General features: G+C 37.0%; 1 protein-coding gene across 1 annotated transcript in view; it reads left to right on the top strand.

Moving 5' to 3' along the window:
* GPC5 (glypican 5) overlaps positions 1-22,880 on the top strand; it is a 314,065-nt gene that overhangs the window by 5,380 nt on the left and 285,805 nt on the right. The window contains exon 2 of the mRNA XM_051780908.1: positions 5,511-5,672. Within this exon, the coding sequence (XP_051636868.1) occupies positions 5,511-5,672 (162 nt within the window). The remainder of the gene's footprint in view (positions 1-5,510; positions 5,673-22,880) is intronic.

The following is a 22,880-nucleotide window of genomic DNA, read 5'->3' as shown; positions in this document are numbered from 1 at the left end:
TTTTAATATTGCTTGTGCTGAAATGGAACGACCTGTTTCATACCCTCTTCTGAAATATTATCTGTAAGCTGTTGCTTGTTCTGTAGTTTTATAAAGAAACAGCTACAAAACTACTGTGGATTTTGAGCAATCACTCAGTTTTTAGTCATTTGGGTTCTTTGCATGTTGCTTTTCCTGGCCATTGAAAGCAGCTGTCTTTAATGAGCTGGAACAAAAGTAGGTCAATAAAATGTACTTTATATGTGCGTGATTAGCAGTCTTAAAAGTATAAAACAAAATTCCCATAGGGTTGGGAATGAGACCCATGTTAAATAGGTACTGCTTAAAAAAGTATTTGCCATAAAATCCAGAGACTAAAATAATATTGAAGAGTCAGCTGAAACCATAAACAAATATTCATTATTATTTTAGAGTTTTACTAAAAGTCTAAATGTCTTCTTGAAGCTAGGTAAAATTTCATATTACCTCCTGCTGTACAAAAGGCAAGGATTTGAGAGCTAAGCAGTGCCTAACATTTGTTTAAAATACTAAGAAAAGCTTGGGTAATACAGCTAATCTTAGTTTCATTTAAACAAATATTATATATGTCTATGCCTGTGTACATGTAGAACTGCTTGTGAGCGGTTACCGTGTGTATTATTTATTAATAACTAAAATCTGGTGGGTGAAAGGTCATACATATTGGAAAAATGGCTCAAAGGTTTTGTGGAAGATCTTTACTGAACTTCATGGGGAAAAAGGAGGTCATTGCTTCTGGGAAATGAAACTACTGTTTACTTGTGAAAGAGACGTGTCAAGTCAGTAGGAGAATAAGAAATAGTACTTATAAGTTCTAATTTTCACTTTTCTTGACAACTCAGCTACACAATTCTGATTATGAAATTATGGTTTATTATACAACAATGCCATTGTCTAAAATGATGCTGTGTGCGACACAATGTTATTTGTGTTTCAGGCAGTGTGATAATAACACTTTGCCAAGTTTTGTCTCTTACATTTTCAGTTTCAAGCAGAGAGAGGACATTTATATGTAATTATTATCTGCTAAGATTTAGAGGCTAAGGTAAGTCATCTTCTATAGATGGAAGTGAGCTGTGGTTTTTTTACTAATTTTTAAATACTTCATAAAGCAAAGCAAAAGCCTTCCTAAATCCAGCACAGCTATATTTTTCATTTGGAATAGCTGTAAGTCTCCTACTGGTATTCTGATCTGTATGAAAGCTGTGTTGAAGTTTGAAGATTAAACAGTTGTATTAGGGAGACTACTGTACAAAATTGTATAATGTCTTGAATAAATCACTTGTCATAAAACCATAAGACTACAGTGATGTAAGAGAAGCAAAATATGTCTGTTTTGGAGTTTTCTCTTTTTTCAACCTTTTCAGAGTTATTTTGTGTAGTAAATTTACTGAAGAACTTAATACCATCCACTATAGTATTGTCTGAAGTAGTGCGAGTTGTAAAGGTGACACACAAGAAGTAAGGAAGAAGTTTGATTATACACTCCATAGAGTTAGTGATGATGTGGTTGAGAGCCTCTGGGTGATGATTAGGAGGATGGAAAACAAAGGAGATGATGTAGTGGGTCACTGAGCCAGGATGTAAGCAGTGATGAGTTCTTCTATTGGCAGTTAGGAGAAATTTCATGGTTTGGTAGCACTGTCCTTATGGGACATTTCAACTTTCCAGACATCATCTGGGAATATCATACTGCTGTGACAAACAGGTCTGGGAAATTCTTGAAGTTTGTAGGACATAACTTCTTGTCACAAGCACTCAGTGAGCCAATGAGGAGAGAAGCCTTAGACTTGCTGTTTGTGGATAGACGGAATTTGATATACATAATTTCACAGGCACTCGGCCAAAGCTGCTGTTGATTACCTTATTTATGACTAGGTCCTTCTCTGTTAGTTTCAATCCAAAGAGTGTCATATCTGGTTGACCCATCTAGCTTCTGTGATAAGAATTTGTTCTAGTCCCTTCCAAAAATCTCCAGGTTTGCTTGCAACCCTCTGTGTTCTACTTCTCTTTATTGTTGAGAGGTTTAAAGTCTCTCGTCAGGACCAGGGTCTTGCTTTAAAGAAGACTCAATTTACTTCCCTCTCCTGACTTTGCATGGTATCAAATTCATATCACAGTGTTATCCACGCTTTGGTCCTGGGTCACCACATGTCATCAACCAGCTTGTCCATTCCGTACCTTCCAACAGTTTTCTTGACGTGAAGAACAACCTTCCTTCTTCCCTCCTCATCTTTCCTCATGAACCTATATCTGTCCATTGCTGCACAGTGGCCACTCAAGCTGTTTCATCATACCTCAGTTATTCCAACTGTGTCTGGTTCTTCCGGGCATATTTGGAGCTCCAACCTTGCCTGTTTGTTTTCCAGTGTTAAGGGTGCTATAGGAACTGCTGAATCCAGCAGACACTGCTCCCAGAAATTCTTCCTGGCAGCTGAAGCCTATCCGTATACACTCTGAGAATTCAGTAGTGAAGTTAACTAGTGAAAATGCACCCTCCCTCTCCAAATGACACCACTGTGTTGCTGACAGGTTAAAAATTCGGGAGCCCCTTTTTATACTGATACATTGTGATTGCTGTGCATTGCCCTTCTACATGCAGTGCAAAGCAAAAAAAAAAAAGCAGGATCTTCATAAGTTATGAATTATCAGCTTCAAGTGAGCACTCTGCATACTTTAAAGGATTACTTCATTAGTTGGATTTTTGTTGTGTTGTCTTTCTTGCTTTATGGGTGCTGCCATCCTCTTCCCTAAGGGGCAGCCAGCTGAAAATTTTACTTTGGCTCATTGGTAAAACTTGAAGCAATTTAGCCAACTGCCGAGCTTGTTTAATTGATTCCCCCAGCATCCTTACATATGCACATGAAAAAACCCACAGAAAAAGAAAGAAAGTGGAGAATGTTAACAGATTTCATAAACAAAGAAAAGGCATTGTCCATATTCCATTTGGATCAAACTTACTCCAACGACTTACAAAACTCACTTTTTCCTTTAACAAACCAATGTCATATATCATAAAGTCAGAATAATTGCTTGTAATGCTCTAAAAAAGATATATTTGATAACTCAGACCAGTATTTAGGATCATAAATGTATCTCAAAACTATAGTAAGTAAAGACCATGATCAGCCTTTTGGCTACCTTTAGAGAACAGCTAGGAAATTTAAATTCTTGTTGATGACATTAATAAAAGAAAACCAAAACAAACAGATATGAGCGTATTCTTTAAGTTCCACCTGCAAATCAACATTCAAACTGTCGAAGTTTTTCTGCTTTTAAGACTTTCTAGGCTTAATTAATTAATGAATTAATTCTATTTGTGACCTTGAAAATGTATTCCATATTGATATGCTAGCTTTTCTGTCTGAGTTCATCTTTGGAAAATTTGTATATTGGACATTCCACTGCAGAGAAGCAAGTTATGAAAAGAGTACATAAATCTTCATTGAGACACTGCATGATTCTGTCTTCTTCATAGTTATGTTTTCAGCTTGTGAAGAAGAACAGAAGAAAGTCCTACTGCAGACATGGCTTAATTAATCTAGATTAATTTACCTTTTTCTTTCATTTAATTCTAGTTCAAGCTACTGCTGTGTTTTTTATTCTAACAGATTTGTTGGGCTCTTATAATCATACTTAAAATTTTCTGAGGTTAAGAAGCATTTAAGGGTAGCTAGGCATATCCAACTTCAAAAATATGAAACCAAGAAATAGGAAAATTTGTTAAGAATTGTGCTATAAAATAAATATTTATGTATAAATATATAATTTTGTGTACCAGGGTTCTCAGGATGCTTTGTGAAATTGGAAGTTAGAGGAGCAGGTTTAGAATAATTGTTTCCAGCATCTGGTAGAATAAAAGGATTTAGAAACCAAAGTGATCCTGAGGTATCTGAGCAGTACTGGTAAACTGAAAGAGTACATTGAAGGAAGAGTAGAGAGAGCTCTTTTAAGAACAATATAGAAGCAGTGGGTTATCTCTTGGTTATCTATATTATCATTTATTTGTTTAGTGGTTTTTGTCCCCATAAAATGTATGGAACCAGACAGAACAAATGACTTTGTAAAATGTGCATACTGAAGAACATAGAAATTTGTATTTTTAAATAAATTGTGAGGATAAATAGCCTTCAAAAAAATTAGGCTATACAAGGAAAAAAGATATAGTATAACACTTAAGAAATAAAATTTCTTACTCACAGAAGTTCAGTGATTCATATCTGCATTAGAGTTTTAACTTTTTGTTGTGCTAGTGAAGGTGTTCAGCTTCCTGCACTGTGGCTTGTAGGTTTAGTGGTAGGAAAATAAAAGGTTAGGTACACAGAGGTGGTGTAAGAGCTGAAAGTGGGTGCAGAGTCAAGGACAATGTGGATTTAAGTTGACTTTTTAATTTCTTACCTTTTTCATTCCAATCATAATCATCCTTTTTTACCTGTTATAAAGAAAGAATGATACTTGCTAGAAATCTTGTGATACCTGTCAGTGAAACAACATATTTGAGAACAGAATTAGGATTGGATTGTTAAATTTTGTTTTAATATAATTTAAATTCTCACATATTTCTTCATTCATTATGTGTTTGTTCCTTATTTTAGAAAACATTGTTTATATATAGTATATATAAAAAAAGATTTTAAATACCACATGATAACAAGGAAGGTGAATAAGGTCTTTTCATGCTTGATTATTCAGTTTTAAAGTTATAAAAGTACTGAATTGCTCCTCTGGAATTTCATTGTGCCCAAAATTTGAAAACATACTTCTTTCTGGAAACATTTCCAACCTGTTAATGAAGGAGTGAGTCAGCGTGATGGATACATGGGAACGTTTTATGTTAGAGAAAGACACGGTAAGGGACTGGAGTTTAGGACTGCTCCATATAAAAGTTAATATGGGCATATTTGTTATGAATCTGTAGGGAATGGGATTTCCGCTGGTGTGTTTGTAATATTTAGCAGTAGTTAGCTAAAGAAGCACAAGAGCCTTGAGCTGGTCCAGCAATTCAGTATTCTGGAGGATCATAGAAGCACAGAATAGTTTGGGTTGGAAGGGATTTCTAAAGGTCATCTAGTCTGACCCCCTGCAATCAACAGGGACATCTTCAACTAGATCAGGTTACTCAGAGCCCCATTTAAGCAGATCTTGGATGTTTCCAGGGATGGGACATCTACCACCTGTATGGTGATGTACAATGCATATTCAATATATTTTACCAACACTAGGTATCAACATTCACAACTGGAACAAGATTGCAGTGTCAGGGAAATTATATTATATGACATTATTAACTGTATTAAGTGTAGTCTTCCCATGGAATTTTAGTTAGTATTGCCTTCTGCTTAAGGAGACCAAATGTCTTTAAAGTTTTGAGTATTTCTTTTATGTGTCAATACCTATGTGGAAAAAAAAAGTAGCTGTTTTCTATGTGTTTGTGTTTTGCATACTTCTGGTTTATATTAATCAATGTAATTACTTTATTACCTTCTCCTTAGGTGTTGATCTCCAGATTTGTACTTCTAGAAATCCAACATGCTGTACTAAAAAGATGGAAGAAAGGTATCAGACTGCAGCAAAGCAAGATATACAGCAAGTGCTTCAAACATCAAGTGCTACATTAAAATTTTTAATATCTCGTAATGCAGCTGCTTTTCAAGGTAAGGCTTTCTGCTTTTTATTTCCAAACTTCTTCATGTTTTTCTTGATTTTCATCTTTGATTATTTTATTCATGTAATAAAAGTCATCTGTTAATTTTTAGCTTTTCACTATGATTTTATGCTTTCAAATAAGGAGTGTTAAAAAAGGCAAGTGATTAAGAACTGCATTGCTTTTGAAATTTTCACAAATATATTTAAAAAATATAATTTGTGAAAAAGTAAGACACTATTTTAGTAAGATTCTTTGATTTTAATTGAAAACCAGTAACTTGACATTTCTCTTGAACTTCTTTAATTTAGGTGATACTAAAATGCAAAATTAATGCCTGGAGTGCTACAAAAGAGAGATTTTTGTTATTAGAGTATTCCCACCCACCATATTCTTTGTCTTTTTCTAATAGATGTACTTGGGTAGCTTGGTTTTGAGGTTCGTTTTTGGGATCTAGTTCTGTAAGCTTTTAAGTTTCTAGAACCTATTGAAAAAAATTGTAGGTTGAGCAATAGTTGTTCTAATGCATAAATAGGAAGATATCACATAAATAATAGTTATTTGGACTGGTGGTGGGCTTGCCTATTCACAATTACCCTGCATATACTATTAATTTTTTTTCTGATTTAATAAGGCATAAGTTAATGCAGAAATTGGTTCGGAGCTGGGAAGATCTGAAGAACAACGGCGATACGAGATCATAAGTGGTAGAAAGGGATATATACAGTTCATATGTGTTGAGGACAAAGTCCTACAGTCTTGTTTTTTGTCTATTAATATGTACTTATGACCTTTATGACCACTTGATTGGACAGGATAACATGGTAACTTCATACGGGCTTGGGAAGTTGTCCTGGTGACTGTCGTTTTTAACCTGTGAAGTTGAAATGATTAGCAGAATAGGGTCATAAAATGGGCAGAAAAGTTGACTTTGGAGTTCTGAAGACTTCCCTTTTTTGAAATTTAGGCTGTCTAATGCTAAAAACAACTTGGAGTTGCTCTCTACCTTCTGGGAATTTTGCCATTTAGCCTGCTTAATGCAGCTGTCAGTGGGTGTTATGATCAGGAGATCATTGGTAAAATGTGCAAAGAAATCTCTCCCTTGCTCTCTTCTGCCTTCTTTCTTCTTTTCAACTTGTGTGTATTAGCTTTTTTTGTACCATAAGAGTATAATATTTTGTATTGCTTTGCTGACCTGGGGCTGTAGACTCTGCAGAGCTCAGTGACTAACTGTACTTCGCGTAAGTGGGAGCTGTACTCTTTGCCTCAGTGTTTTAAGATCTCCTCCTTTCCCCCAACCCAAAAGAAAAACCAGTGCACGAAAAAACCCCTTAGCTACCTAGATAATATACTTGTGCAATTCCAAGATTTCTCAGTCTTCACAAGAATGGGACTTAAATGATATTATAATGAAATTAAGTGAAATAAGGACCCCAAAACTGTATTTCTGTTGCTATTATGTCCTGTGGGGCTTAGTCAGTGGGGTATTTTCAGAATACATGCAGGGTGCATCTCCCTCATTGATGAATTCTCCCTGAAAGACAGGGATACATATATGCCTTTGAGGAGAAATAGTTGTGAATCCCTCTGGTATAATCTGAGTGGTTATTCAGGCGTTTGGTTCCAGGCCCTTCTCAGCTAGTACACATTAAAACTCTATGGTCTGTCAGCCCAGGGGGATTCTCTGAACACCATGTCAGAGGCTAATATGAGACATATTCACTTTTAACTCTCCTAGCAGTGCTAATTTACAGTGTAGAAGGAAATTCAAGAAGCAGTGATGGAAAGAAAGAAGCCTGCCTCTGTAGCTTAGTGATTATATGTCCTCCCTCTAGAGGGATAGTTTCAGGGCTGCTTGAGAATTATAGTATTTATTTTTTTTTGGTGAAACACATGTAAGCATTTCTTATTACAGGAATGCAAACCATCCTTCCCAAATATGTAGCCTACACTGATTCTCCCACTGTCTGTCTTTCATCATTTGCTTTTAAACAAATATTTTTAAAATACTTATACTTTAAAGTATATCTATTTTATATACCTTATAGACTTCACATATTTTTGAAGTACATGCTTTAGTCTGGAGTACTTTCATCTTTGTTTTCCTTTTATGTAAAGAAGTATGATTGAGAGAGAATGTTCCATGGATTCTGGTATTATTTAGATTTAAAGCCTTGTGTAACCTTGAAGTAGTTATTTATGGAAAAACATGCTGTCGGACATGCCACTCTTTACTGAAAAATTCCAATCATTGCTGACTAAAATTCAAGCTAAATGATTTCAGATTCAGAAACCATAATAGGATGCTACTGATATTTTTCCAGTTTTGAATTCTAGGAACATAGTAGGACATTATACCTGGTCTGAATTCAGTTTTGATGGTGCTTTGAGCAGGAGTTTGGACTGGAGACCTACTTAAGGTCCTTTACAGTCTGAATCATTGTATGACAGGGTGTCTATCTCATCACCAGATCTTTAGGTATTCCCTTTATGTTTCGATGAGGCTGGGCTGGGCAGTTAAGAGTATGATTACCTCTTCTGCTACTTTGGCAACTGGACAGATCTCTCAGGAGCTGGGCAGAAAGTGTGAAGAGAATTGTTGAGGTGTGTACGAAAGGGAGCAGATGTCGTGGACTTTGTCACTGCTGTCACGTGCCTCTTTTCAAAATATGTTGAGGCTGGATGTCTTGGCCTAAAAGGGGTGGACTGAATCCAAACAGAACAAATAGCTAATATTTTCTCTCAGTTTCTTACATATTCAGTAAAGAGAAGTAGGCAGTTAAAATAAATAATCTGTGTCTGACTCTGGAGGTCTTCAGAGGTGTGTTTTCACTCTGCATTAAATACACTGTAGAGACCTTGAGTCTTCAGGACAGCTATCTACCAGATACTTTAGGATGACTGTATTGGTGAAATGAGGCAGCTGTCTGCCTGTTTCTTAACTGCATGTGTTTGCATGTATCTTTACATGAAAGTAAATTCATATATATATTGACATATCTTTGTCACCGTCCAATGTTTTTCAGAATTCTGTGGGTCTGTAACTGCTGCCTACTGGCAGTAACTATTGGCAATTTTCAAATGTTGCAAAAATTCCATGTCTCTTAGGTCAGGTCAAGCTATATGGTGCAAATTGCACCACTTGTGTACTTCTTCCTAGTGAATACTGTTACAGTTTTTTCCTTATGTTTCAGGGTGTGTCAGAATGCATGTTTCCTTTTTTCATTGTGAATCTATTTCTTTTTAATACCTTTGAGGATTGGTAAGGAAACAGAAGGATAGGTGAGAGTAAAGTTAGATAAGATATTAATCTGGTAAGTGGGAGAGACATTACGGAGAGCAGTAAGTCATTCTTCCGTCAGGAAAGGTGACTAGAGAACTTGAGCTGTATGCTAATCGTGTGTCAAGACAGTTACTTTGATAGGATAACATTCTTGTACATCTCTTCTTTTTTAGTATTTCTTAATATTTGAGGTAAAGACTGTGAGCACTGTGTGGGGATAGCTGTAACCATAAAAAAGAAAGCTTTTTAAACCTGATCTGCAGTGATATGGAGCGCTGTGCAACAGAATAGCAGATCTTGTGTCACTTCACTGTTTTTCCACAAGAGAGCTCATAACCCTTTAAAAAGTGACCATGTATGACATAGAACAAGATAGCAGCTTGTCTGGTTGAATGGGAAATTTAGAGATAAGAATTCAGTTGTGGAGTCCAGAGCAAATGAACTTTTCTTTGTGCTACTGTATTTGGCAACTCTGGTACTGTACAATAGTTTTTATAAATATAGAAGCATCAATCATTTCTGAATGTGTCAACGTGGCACTGAAACAGTGAACTTGGCAAATGTGTATTTGTATGCAGGAGGTAATAAACTGCATTTTTCAATAGAGCATTGCCTGACACTTTTCCTACTGTGTAGGAAAAATCTAGTGCCTTTGCAATGTAAGTTCTGAAGTATATTGAATCAGGTTTTCTTGATGCAGTTTCATGTTGTTCTGTGAAATTATTGCTACGCAATAGATCAATGTCCACTTTATCCTAGACCAGAATTAAATGAAGTCAAACTGCTATATAATATTGTTTGAGATCACAGTACAATTTCTACATTTAAATATGCTAAAGTTTTAGTCAGTAGATAAAGTAAATAATGTGAGCTAGAAAATACTTTGAAATCTTCTGAGCTGCTTTCTCTGGTAAGCCATAAGAAATAATGAAATTTCTGTTTATCCTCTTGTCTGTAGTAGATAAAAAACCAATGTTGTCATACTACATCAAAGAAAATATAGACTCATTATTAGCAAATATTAGCAAATTTTCCAATGACAAAATTAAAATGCTCTTGATTAAAATTTTTGGGGATTCTATGTCCACAGGTCTTCAAAACAAGCTGGACAAGAGAACAGTTGCGAAGCAGGCCAGGGGTTAGACTAGACTGCTAAAAAGACTTTTGACAGACCTTAAGACAGGTTTAAAATGTGATTTACCAAGAAAAGTTAGGTGATTTGAATGTTTTAACTAATTTTAAGCTTAATCTATGAATGCTATGCTCTAACAAAAAAGGGTTTGTTCATTAATCTCTCTCCAAGAAGATTACACAGTTCTCTACTATAACATAATGGGATGGATTGCTTCTGTCATAAAGATGTTTGCAGAATGGGTTTAAATTTAGAATATCATATCCCAGTATTAAATGACCAAGAACTTGTTCAAAACTTTGTACGCAATTTTTCTCAGTACCAGTCTTACAATGGAACTGTTTTGTATAGAGCTAATAGATCTGTAGACTCACCTGAATAGATACTTAGTAATTATGCTATTTTGAACTACATATTCTACATGGGAAATTCAAGGAATTTTGCAGTTTTTACAACATTGTCTTAATTTTAATGTTTGTTGGGTTTTTTTTTCAAATTGCATCTTGGTGAACCTGACATACTGCTTAGAAGAAGTGGAGTCATGTACTGCATTTTCAAAGGCTTTGTGAGAGGTAAAACCAGTTTTCTTTCCCAATAAAAGTAAACTAACCTTATCTGGTTTTAAGTGGAATTTTTAAAGATAGATATGTTTGCATCTAGAGTGGGTAAATCTGATTGCATTTTAAGTGACTTTTTAAATTAGAAAACCGTCCTGTTGAAACAGTAAAAAGGAAAAGTGAGGGAGAGTAGAATTGCATCAAATTGGAATTAATAAAATAAACATTAAAATACAGTATTACAAAATTTAACAGTCTAAGTACTGACTTTTCCTGTAAATAACTACACCTGTACTTGAAGTAAATGGAAGTATAGTAAAGAGGTAATTAAGCCAGGAAATATGCAAAAAAGAACTGTACTGTACACATAAACCTGGGAGGAGAATTTTGCTCCTGTGGAGACAAAACCCGAGTTATCGTTAAACACCTCAGGTCTTGTCAAATGTCACCAGAAGCTATGGTTAAACAGTGTCACCCTTGACTGCAATGAAAGATAAATTTCAAATATTTAGCTACCCGCACTGAATAGTCTGAAGCTGTGCCCCAATGAGTAGCAGCCCTCAGAAATTCCATACTCTGAAACCTTACGGCCACCTTGTTTGAGATAGCTCAAGGGCATGAGTGAGGTCTGTGAACAAGAGTAGGTTATTGAGCAGTAAGCTAATATTTGAGTTTCCAGCCTATCAACTACATGGATGTGATTGCTTTTAACCTGAAGTAAATGAAAGCTGGCTGACTGCTTGGAGAGAACTGCTTCCCTCCTGCCGGAGAGGTACAAAATGTGCAAGTAGATTATGTGCGCATATTGTGAAATCTATTGTTCACCCCTTTGCTTATCATGGGGCAATATGCTTACATGCAAAATAGGAAGTGAATATCTACTTTTCTTTCTGTTCTTCTTGAATGAAGCACAAACGTATGTGTGTCTTGTAGTAAGTGACATAGTGATTTTAACAGTGATAATGAAACAAACTTTTACTAATATTAAACAGATCATTAGCAGGTGCAGGTAACTGTACTTTGATTCTTGAAAGAACTATTGACACAGTTAATGTCAATTCTTAATAAATCTATGAATTTCAGCTTGCATTAAGAACTTAGGTCTGTGCAGACTAGAGAAGTGCCATGACAGAGATCTGCTCAACCTTGAGTTCCAGAAGAGAATGTTTTATATTTACTATTTCAGTGCATTTGAAATGCATATGCATAGCAGGTCACAATATGGCATGTTACAGATTTACTGTAGATCAGCTGCATAGCTGTTCAGCACTGGCACAATAGCCATTTATGTTATGTTTTTGGATAGCGTCTAAAAATACAGCAGATTTCACTGAGGAGTGTTGGCTGTTTCCTGGGTTATTTATTTTGCAGTGTGTAACTCTTAGACTTCCCTGTTGCAGCTGTTCTGATCTATCATGGCTAGGCTTCGCGAACAAAGAGTTGGGGAGGACTCTACCCACACTTGCTACAAGCACGCTGGTGGCTAAAAAGGCCAATACGAGATAGGCACGTCCGACTGCAAAAGACACAGCAGAAAGACTCCTTAGGTGGTATATTCTGCAAGACACGATTCTTTCTGCGTTGTCTTTTCTCCTCAAGGGTGATCCTGCGTGCTTTCTCAAAAGCATCAGCAGCGTTATAGATGGTGTGTCTCCAGACCTCCCGACTGAAGGCCAGAATAGACCAGTTATGATGATCAATATGGCCAAGGCTGAGATGTTGTTTCAGGGAGTCCTTGGATCTCCTCTTTGGGGCTCCTCTCTTGCGGCAGCCGGTGGCAAATTCACCATAAAGCAAGATCTTAGGGAGGCAGTGGTCCTTCATCCTGGAGATGTGCCCTGCCCAGTGCAGCTGTGTTCTCAGCAACATGACCTCAATACTTGTGACTGCTGCTTGTTCTAGAATAGACGTATTAGTCACATAATCTGACCAGTGGATGTTTAGGATTGTACGGAGGCAGCGTTGATGGAAGCGTTCTAGGAGTCACAGGTGGTGGCGGTAGATGACCCATGATTCAGATCCATATAAGAGAGTAGACAGCACTATGGCTCTGTAAACACTGATCTTTGTACTTTTCTTCAAGTGTTTATTTTGCCAAACTCTTTTATGAAGCTTTCCGAAAGCACCGTATGCCTTTGCCAACCTGTTGTCTATCTCTCCATCAATCTTACCATCCAAGGAGATGAGGCTACCTAGGTAATTAAACTGCTGGACTGATTTGAGCTCTGATCGGCCAGTGGTGATATGGGGATGATGGATGATGTTCTGATCTATATGGCACACATATACAGCTACTTAATATTCGCTGGGACAGAAACAAAGTGAAAAATTAGCTCTGTCTGGCACAAAGGGTACTGGGTACTTGTCTGGCACAAAGGAAGGTTGCTGCTCCAGTGAGTATTTTTATTTATTTTTATAATGTATAAATATAGTCTGCATTAGCATAATTTCGCTTGCCAGGCCTGAATCACTTTACAAGTGTTTTTCAAGGTGTGTATGAGCTCTGTGCTGGATATGCTTCCAGTGTCCGAATCTCATCCATTTTGATGCCCTTTTCAATGAATCCTCTAAGGTCATCAGTCCTTTAAAGCAAGGAGTTATGTACTGAATGGGATATAATTTACTAACTTCTCAAAAGAATGAAAAGAGGTGTATCTAAATTCCAGTGGACATTCCCCTCCACTGCTATCACCATGATAGCCAAAGGCTGGCTGCTTGTTAAAATGAACTTGTGAAAAGTATAGCATAGATGTTCTGCAGTCAGGCTTATTATGTGGCTGAGAGGATTTCTTTCAAATCAAATTAATGTGTTATTTTTTTACTGAAATATACCAAGTCTTTGTTCCCTATTTGTGTAAAATGTGTTATGCATGTATAAATATAATTATTTATTGTTAGGTATCTAAAAATAATGAAAAAATTGAAAAGTCCTAGTTCCTTATGTATATTTATGAGCTCTTTGTGTTTTGTAAGATGGAATAATGTAGTTATAAATTAAGATGTTTGTAGATGTACACAATGGGACCAGAAATTTGAAGTTATAGTATGGCTTTCCTTTGTGTTTCCATTATGTCCGTACAATTTCAAACTAAAATAGTTTGCAAGCCAGTTTTCTTGATTTTGCCTAACACAGTTTTAACCTCATGTTATTTTAAACAAATTGTTGGTAATGTAAGATACCTGATTATCACCAATGAGTATTTAGTTTTTCATTCCTGATCTATTACTTAAAAGCTACAAGGAAGAATCCTATAAGCAAAGTAAGGCCTAGTTCAGCCATATTAAAATTCTGTGTACATTTTAATTTGTTTTCTGCTATATGACTTGTGTTATACTGAAGCTATTACCTGGCTCAGTTCTCCCACAGACAATTTCCCTTTCTCATTCTGATTTTATTGTAAATGATTGTCAACATAGTACAGAAAACTGCAAATTCAATTTTGATCAGTCCCATGAGGGACTTGATACTTCATGACTTACTCTTGTTGTTTTAAACATAAATTGAAATAGCCATCTAATTTTAGGGTTTCCTTTGGAGTAGAAGATTAAAATCTATAATTTCTTTTATTCAAGGTCTTTTTCTTCATTGTGTTATTAGGTAGAAGCTAATATTTAAGGAAATTTTGTAGTGATTACCCCCTTGGGAAAGATGTAGCTCATTTAATATTTCCGTTTAATGGTTTATTAAAATAACTTTTTTCTTTTACACCTGGTGATCATAAACCTGCTGTTTTCTTTTAAAGATAATGTTTTTGGGGGTATTTATTATAATTTAAGTTTTAAAGATAGCCCTTCCCCTAGTCACTGCACTGATTCCTTACTGTGAGGCAGATTAATGACCCCTTTGGTTTAAAGAACTTTAATTTTGCTTCCTCCCTCTGTGTTACTGTGATACAAACTAGCCAAGATTGTGGAAGATCCAAGTGAGAAGTTAGAAGGGCACCATGTGGAGAAGAAGAGGTAACTGCCTAAGAACAAAAAAGTTTAATGACTTATTGCAGTGTGACCCTACAAGAGGAAAAGGGTACTCATCCCAGTAAATCATTAGGATGAGGTTCAGGGCTTGATTCAACTGCACAACAGGAATCTATCTAGTACTGTTTTAGCTGTCATAGGGTGTCCTGTCTGTCTGCCAGACCTAACACTACAGAGAAATGCTGGTCCTGTTTGTCGTCTGTCATATCCTCCATATCCCATGGAGGATATCCTGCATAACCTTGAGAAAAGAAAATACTAGTGTATTTTGGGTAGAAGATTCAAGTTCATTCTTTCAGACTCTAGAGGTCAATATGTAGTGTCTACATGTGAAGTAGGGGCTTTTAGTCCCATAATGGTCCAAGGAAATGAGATCAAATATGTCTGTTTTAAATGGAGTTAAATAACTCCAATACTTATGCCTTTTTACTTATATAGACTGTATGTAGTGTATATGTATATTTTAAAAGTAAGGGGCTAAGTTATATTGAAGCCCTAGACAACACCAGTGTAACAGAACAGTCACTGGTGCCTGAGGGGAAAAAAAAAGATTAAAAAAATTGCGATTCAAATTGCTGCTTTTTAGAAATACCACAGTTTTTGAATTAGATACAGAATAGACAAGGTAGTAGGGTGGAAAAAAAAATCATGATCGTAGATTTGTTCTTGCTTCTAACTACAGATTTGCTTCCCTACCTGAAATAGTTCTTTGATAGTCGGCTTCTCTCCTTGCAGTTGCTATGGTACCTAATGCAACTGGAACAGGAGCATACTGTCAAACAGATTTGGGAAAATGTACAGAGGTGCATATCTTCTTAAATCTCCTCTCTTATAAAACCAATCAAGAGCATTTATACTAGGGACATAAATAATTAAAAATACCCATGTCAGTTAAAGATCTTTTAAAAATATCTGAGCATCAGCTTATGTCTGTGTAGTGATCAGAGGAATGGCTTAAAATAACCAAATAAACAAATCAGAAGTTTGTAAATCCTAAAAATTGAAATCTTAGAGAAGTAATGAGAGAAGTATAGAATTAGGTCATTAAGGAAAAAGAAGATAGATACGTCATTTTAATTTTTTCATTTTTATAGAACTTTACACCCTCAATTTCCTCACCTGCACAGTGTACAACTATAACCAACAGTCCTTTCTTGAGAAGATTAAAACCTAAAATAAGTATGAGAAATGAAGGGGGAAATCAAAGGCAGTATTAAGAATTCAATGTATCCAACTAATCAGCTGCTTTTTGTAGAGAATCCAGAAAGTTTCTTTTCTGCTCCTCAAATGAGGACACTACTCTCCTTCTATAACCTAAAGAAAAAAAGTTCGAGTTGTGTTTAGGAGACTATAGTTCCTCTCTTCTCTGCATCATCTAGCTTTAAATTTCAGTGAATCATAGAATCAGCCGGGTTGGAAAAGACCTCCGAGATCATCAAGTCCAACCCTTCATCCAACACCGCCGTGGTTACTAGACCATGGCACTAAGTGCCACATCCAGTCTCATCTTAAAAACCTCCAGGGATGGTGAATCCACCACCTCTCTGGGCAGCCTGTTCCAATGTCTGATTACTCTCTCTGTAAAAAATTTTTTCCTGATATTCAACCTAAACCTCCCCTGGCAGAGCTTAAGACCATGCCCTCTTGTCCTACTGCTGGTTGCCTGGGAGAAGAGACCAATGCCCACCTGGCTACAACCTCCTTTCAGGTAGTTGTAGAGAGTGATTAGGCCTTCCCTGAGTCTCCTCTTCTCCAGGCTAAACAAGCCCAGCTCCCTCAGCCTCTCCTCAAAGGACTTGTGCTCCAGTCCCTTCACCAGCCTTGTTGCTCTTCTCTGGACCTGCTCCAGCACCTCAATATCCTTCCTGAACTGAGGGGCCCAGAACTGGACACAGTACTCCAGATGTGGCCTCACCAGCGCTGAGTACAGGGGAAGAATCACTTCCCTGGACCTCTTGGCCACACTGTTCCTGATCCAGGCCAGGATGCCATTGGCCTTCTTGGCCACCTGGGCACACTGCTGGCTCATGTTCAGCTTCCTGTCGATCCAAACTCCCAGGTCCCTTTCCGCCTGGCTGCTCTCCAGCCACTCTGTGCCCAACCTGTAGAGCTGCCTGGGGTTGTTGTGGTCAAAGTGCAGGACCCAGCACTTAGCCTTGTTGAAACACAGTATGACTCAAAGCTGTAAGAAGTATTTCCCTAATTTGGCCAATTTACGTGAAAGTGTCTTCTATGACTCTGAAAGAAGGCCAACCATGACATCTTCTCACTGTGAATGTTGAGAATTCAGAACAAGTGATAGATTTTTGACTTAGCCTACCTGAAAGTGTAAAACCTTATACAGTGTGAGGACAGTTGCAGCATTTTCCTGAGAAGTTAAAAATAAAAATTCTTAAGACCAAGAAAACTCTATTTGATGTTCTAGTGAAATGAAGGAAGAAAAACATTCTGAGCAGAGCATGTCAAGTTTAATTCAAAGTTTAATGTTTGTCAAACATTATATTACTTGATCACAGATGGAAAACGGTTGTGCATGACTGAGATACTTTCACCATCTTGACATCTTACAACACTGCTATTTCACCATGAAAAATAATCCCTGCCCATCCCTGCTCCAAGTCTTCTTCAGGTTATCAAATGAAAACCGTAGCACTATATAGGGAAAGAATAACATTGGAAACCAGCTTCCATGATTTATTATTATTTGCTAAATGAATCTTTACCTTACATGAAGTAATATTTTGCCTCCATTTTTTTGCAGGCTAAAACTTAACATGCCTTACAAGTTACCTACAAATTAAGTGAAACCAGGTGTGACAGTTTGAGCCACATTAGAAATCTAAAATCCAATTTTTAGGCTTCCCCCCACCCCTTCCCACAATTTATCCTAACACCGGAGAGAAACTTTCAGGCCAGAGGCTTCTGTAGGGGAAGGGGGAAGTATATACATTTATTTACACAAATAAATACTATACAAACTAAAGGCAACTATATATATATATATTTTACATTACTATCAGTCAGTCCTTTCAAACCCCTCCTTTAACTTTAGTCCAGGAACAGCCTTTAAGGCTGATATGTAACACAGTCTTTTGCTGTGGGAGTGTTCTGAGCTCCTGAACGCTCCCCCCTCACCAAGTTCAAGTTGTTTGTTGCAGTTTCTCTCCTCACGAAGTCCAAGAAAATAGCTTTGAGTCCTTGTTCTTCTGCTGCTGGTGATTTCTCCCTCTCGGTGTCTCACCTCTCGGTTCGTAGGCTGCTGTAGTGTAGCTTAGCTTATCAAGCGTCCACATCCTGGAATCTTCATTCCTCCACATCAGTTCTCAGCTGCCCCCGGTCACCTTCAGCAGGCAATTGCTGAGCTCTTGGCTCGTCTCCAGTTTCACCTGGGACTCTTCTCCCGAGCGACAGGCCTACTTCCACGGCCCGTCTCTTGGCTCAACTTCAATGCTGAGCCTTAAAATCCACCCCCTACCAGGCTAAATGCAGTGGGGGGAAAAAGCCTCCCTTTACAGCTTCACTGCGGAAAAGGAGGGGGAAGAGGACTTGGCTACAAAGCCTGCTTCTCTCCTCTTACCTCAGGTGCTGTGAATCTCTTCCTTCACAGCACACACTCCAAATGCTGACTCTAATTCTAGCCAAAGGCTGAGTTGGGGGGTCGCAGGGCTCCCCTCTCCCCCCCGGAGGGGAAGAGAGGCAGCCCAGCCACCGCCTGGCCTTGTCCACCTACACGCAGCAGACACCAACAGCAAAACAGCCAAGACAGAACTGCCAACCATTTCCGGTGCTGTGATATAAGATTTTGAGCAGAAGCGAACAACATGGACAGTGATCGGCTCTCCAGGGAACACTACCCTGGCACCCAATCACCTCTGAGCCCCCCCAGCCTCTCAGGGGGGACAATTTCAAACTATGACACCAGGTTATTTTTAATATGTGATTCTCTGGTGAATATTATTTTAAGCTGTTGTTTGTGTTTGCTTTCAACTATCTTTTTTGATTCATGACTCTGTTACCGTGGTAAGTGTATAGGACTGAGACTGTGTCTAGCTGAAGGAAGTGAAAAAATGCTAGGGCGAAAAAGTATGACTCTTATATCATATAAATTATCATTAAAATTTTATCATTTTCTGCATTTTATTATATAAAATAAGTTTGGCAGAATTTTTTAGATAGCAGTAATTTCTCTTATGATCTGTATGGAGTGGATAAACTTTTAACCATGTTTTTTGAGCTCATAAAAATTATTACCTGTATCTACAAATTCCAGTATTATCTGTGTGGTTAGGTCACCAGAGTTGTAAGAACAGTACTGTAGTAGATAGCATACTTTAGATGTAAGAACATTAATCCAAAGGGAAAATTCTTGTACCAAATACTGTCTCAATTAAGTTCTATTGCAAGAGTTTTTGAGAGAATGTTTTGTATTGTTTGCTCCCAGATCTATTTTCAACACTGATATCTAGTTACCTGGTGAACATCAAGGCCTGTTCTAATCTGGTTGTTGTTACTAACCTAGTAAAGTTATGCTTCAGAGGAACCTTTGTGAAATGCTTTAAGTGAAAGGATGAGCATTTTTACTTGTGATTTACTGTTTTGGAGTCTTTCCGCTGTGCCTTTTGCAATCGGACATGTCTATCTCATATTGGCCTCATAAGCCACCAGCGTGCTTGTAACAAATGTGGATAGAGCCTTCCTAAATCTTCGTTTGCAAAGCCCAGCCATGATGACTGTTTTGTCTTGTAGCTTTGATAAGTTTTCAAAAATTAGATGTAGCAGCTGCTTCCAGGTATTTAGCTTGTGAGATCACAAAGGTAGAAATCTTTCCTCAGGCTTGAATTATGCTACTTTTCTGCAAACACATGCTTTGTGGTTTTTTCCCTTCCTTTCCATTCTGTGAGGGAAAAGATGCCTACCTAGAAATAGACAATAGGGGAACTTGGATTCTGTTCTCTCTTATATTTATGTATTTTATTTTAAACAGCCAGTGGATTCAAAACAACAGTCAAAACTAGAATGCTTCAAACACCGACATGACATCCTTGATCTGTATCTTTGTAGCAGGGACTAAACCCGTAGTTCTTTCTATCCTTATCTGAGTTTTTGGTGATTAAGTTAGAGCTAGATTTCTTCTGCCTGCTCTCCTTCTCGCCCTGAGAATCTTTCATCCCAGGCCAGAGGGTGGTTGGCTGACCTTTCACGGGACTAGTGAAAGGTGTTTGCTTCCATAGTGCTTGTTAGTCCCAAGGAGAAGCCCCATCTGGCTCTTTCCAGATTTAAAGAAGATAATTTAAGATGCGGAAAAATGTTTGCGTTGTGGGTTTTTGTTTGTTTGTTTTTATTTTGTTTTTATTTTGTTTTGATTTTTAACCAATGTTTATGTATTAATACTTTAATCATATTATTGCTTTTTCTCTGAGTGAGTAATGTGTACAGAGAGTTAATCCACTTCTGTTGGTTTTTAATACGTCTTAAAGAAAACAGTCAATGTTTTAGGTGTTAGATATTTTAGCAACCTGGAGATCCAGATGTATTCTATTGTATTCTATTGCTGTTTTGGTTTTTTTCTGTTGATATATACAGCACAGATATCATATTCTTCCTTGCCTGAGGAGGCCACAGACAACTGGCTTGGCTAAGGACAAAGCCAGGGCCTAAAATATAGAGGAGCTTGAACAATGAACTAAAAAGTGATTGAAAAGCTTTTTGCTAAGCTGGAGGGAGAAATATGTTCTTCAGGAAAGAAGATTAAACTTTATTCCCAAATATTGTGCTAGGAAGCTCTAGCATATCTAACTTCAGGAGAATGCTGCAGTATGTCTACAAACCTTTTTTTTTAATAGTTTTCTTTGTGTCTATGGATATGTTTGTTTTTTTTTTTCTTTAAAAGAGATTGTGGTTTGTCTGCATCATCTTTACACCAATTTCACAAAAAAAATCTACTGCAAAAATAAACTCCGTTATTTTGCTAAGGAAATACAGGTGGTAGGCACTCTCAGGATAGATGGAATCCTCGATAATGCCTTTGATACATGCAGTGAGTTCCTCAGCAGAATAAATGTGGAGAAACAAAAATATATCCAGTCATGAAAAGATAACAATTCATAGCCAGCTCACAGAGCATGAAGGGTTCTTGTTCTTTTTTAATGTCCTTTTCCTTTTTGTTATCAATTGTACTTCTTTAAATTGAATTACATCATTCTCTTGCTCATGCATCTACATTTGCTGTCTATCTGATATTCCTTCTTATGCTCATAACTTTCTTTTCTTTATCTGTTTTTAGTTTGGTTATTTTTAGTTAGTGCTTTCATTTGACTCTGAGATTAAAATCAGTAATATTAAAAGGAAAGCAGTTCTGTTCCTATGTATTACGCAAATTAGACACTTTTTTTTATTTGGTTTCCTAAGCACAAACATATAATACTATATTTGATGAACTGAAACCTCCTACCTGACCTCCAGGGCACTTCTGGAGAAGCAGAGGTCTCCTGTGAATCCTGTGCCATGTCTTCCTGGCTATCACAGTTACTCTGGGGCTCTTTCTGTTCCATTGTCTATTTATGGTTAAGTAGCTGAATCCCGTTCAGGTTGCTTTTAATCAGATTTTATTGACATTGTGTGTTGATGGCAGTGGAACTCTAGCCAATAGCATTTTTAACACTGCTATTTAGGAATTAGCTGAATGCAATGAGACTGGGAGAATAAGCTATTCTTTACTCAGAAGATAAGAATATATCTATAGTTTATTGGGATGCATGCAGAAATCTGGCTTCCCAAGGAAGACCATGTAAGATGTATGATATAATGGAATCCTTTTAGTGTCTTTGCTGAAGCTACACAATTGTTTTGCTGTGTTAAGATGTCAGCAGTCCTGTAATAGGGACTGAAAATATCTTGATTCCTGAAAAGAGAGATGTGATATCAGAGGTAGAGTTGCACAAAGGGGTAATACCTAGTCATATATTTTTTGGAAATTTTCCTATTTCAGATATTGCTCCTTAAAATATCTAGGAACCAGATTCAAATCCTGAATGTTGGACAGTATTTTGATATAGATCAAAACTTGAAAGTCATTCTGTTTGACATGCCATATGTAGAGATAGAATCACATACTCCCTCTTTTCTGAGGGCTGTTTAAACTGGAGAAAAGGAGTCTCAGGGGTGACCTTATTCCTCTCTACAGCTGCATATAAAAGAGTACATAGCCTCAAGCTGAACCAAGGCAGGAGTTTCTTCACAAAAGGGGTTGTTAAACGTTGAAATAGGCTGCACATGGAGTCACCATCCCTGGAGGTGTTCAAGAAATGACTGGATGTGTGGTCAGTGGACAAGGCTGTGTTCAGTCAAAGGTTGGACTTGATGATTTCAGAGGTCTTTTCCAACCTAATTGATTCTGTGAATTTGTGGTTTTTTTTAATATTTAGTGTTAAGGTATCAGAAACTCAAAATAAGTAATTGCTTCAATGTATCTTTTTTCTAACTATACACTATTTGTTTCATCATTTATATTGTTCTGATTGATAGCAGTACTTATGGTTACTGTTTCCTGCATCCTCTCCCGAAAAGGTTTAGAAGTCAAAAGAAACACCATTTTCTTGCATGTCTCTGAAACCCTTTAAAGAAAATAAAGAGCTCTCTTTTCAGACACTGCGAGTATTTCGGTCAAATCTAACTTGATCAAACATAACAGATGACGGAGATTTTAACTGCTCTTTCACAAGACAGCTTTGTTGGTAATGTGAAAGTTAAGCAATTTAGTTTGCTTTCCATACTTCTCAGCTGTTTTTCACAAGGAGAGTATTGTGAGAAATTCTACTTTTGCCTTTGACCCTTTCCTTCACACTTATATATACATGAAAGTGAAATCAATGTTCTCTGTTCTTTATAAATTTTTCACTCAAAGCTCTCTTAAGAATAACCATGAAGGATTGCATATAATGGTTTATAAATATAGTTACTCTAATACTTCTCTTTCAAGAAGAGTAAAGAAAACCATTGTGGTTACATTTGTTTCAAAAGTTCAAATTATTGCCTGCTTTCCAGAAGGAAAGTAGTTTGAGAAACATTTTATAGCTAAACAATTTTCCCTACTGGAGCTCAGCACCTACAAGCACAGTAATCCATCAGTATTCAATTTATGTTTTCTAGTACAGTAAAAGCAGGAGGGTTTGCAACAAACACTATTGTGTTCAGGTTATATCCTTTTTTCTTTTTTTATAAACTCACATAGAAAGGATAGGTATTTTCCCACCTGTTCATATGTTGAATGTG

Source organism: Manacus candei, unplaced genomic scaffold, assembly GCF_025592945.1.
Source record: "Manacus candei isolate 608988 ecotype Guabito, Panama unplaced genomic scaffold, ASM2559294v1 h1tg000014l, whole genome shotgun sequence".
Lineage (NCBI taxonomy): Eukaryota > Metazoa > Chordata > Aves > Passeriformes > Pipridae > Manacus > Manacus candei.
This window is presented reverse-complemented; position numbering and strand designations above follow the sequence as displayed.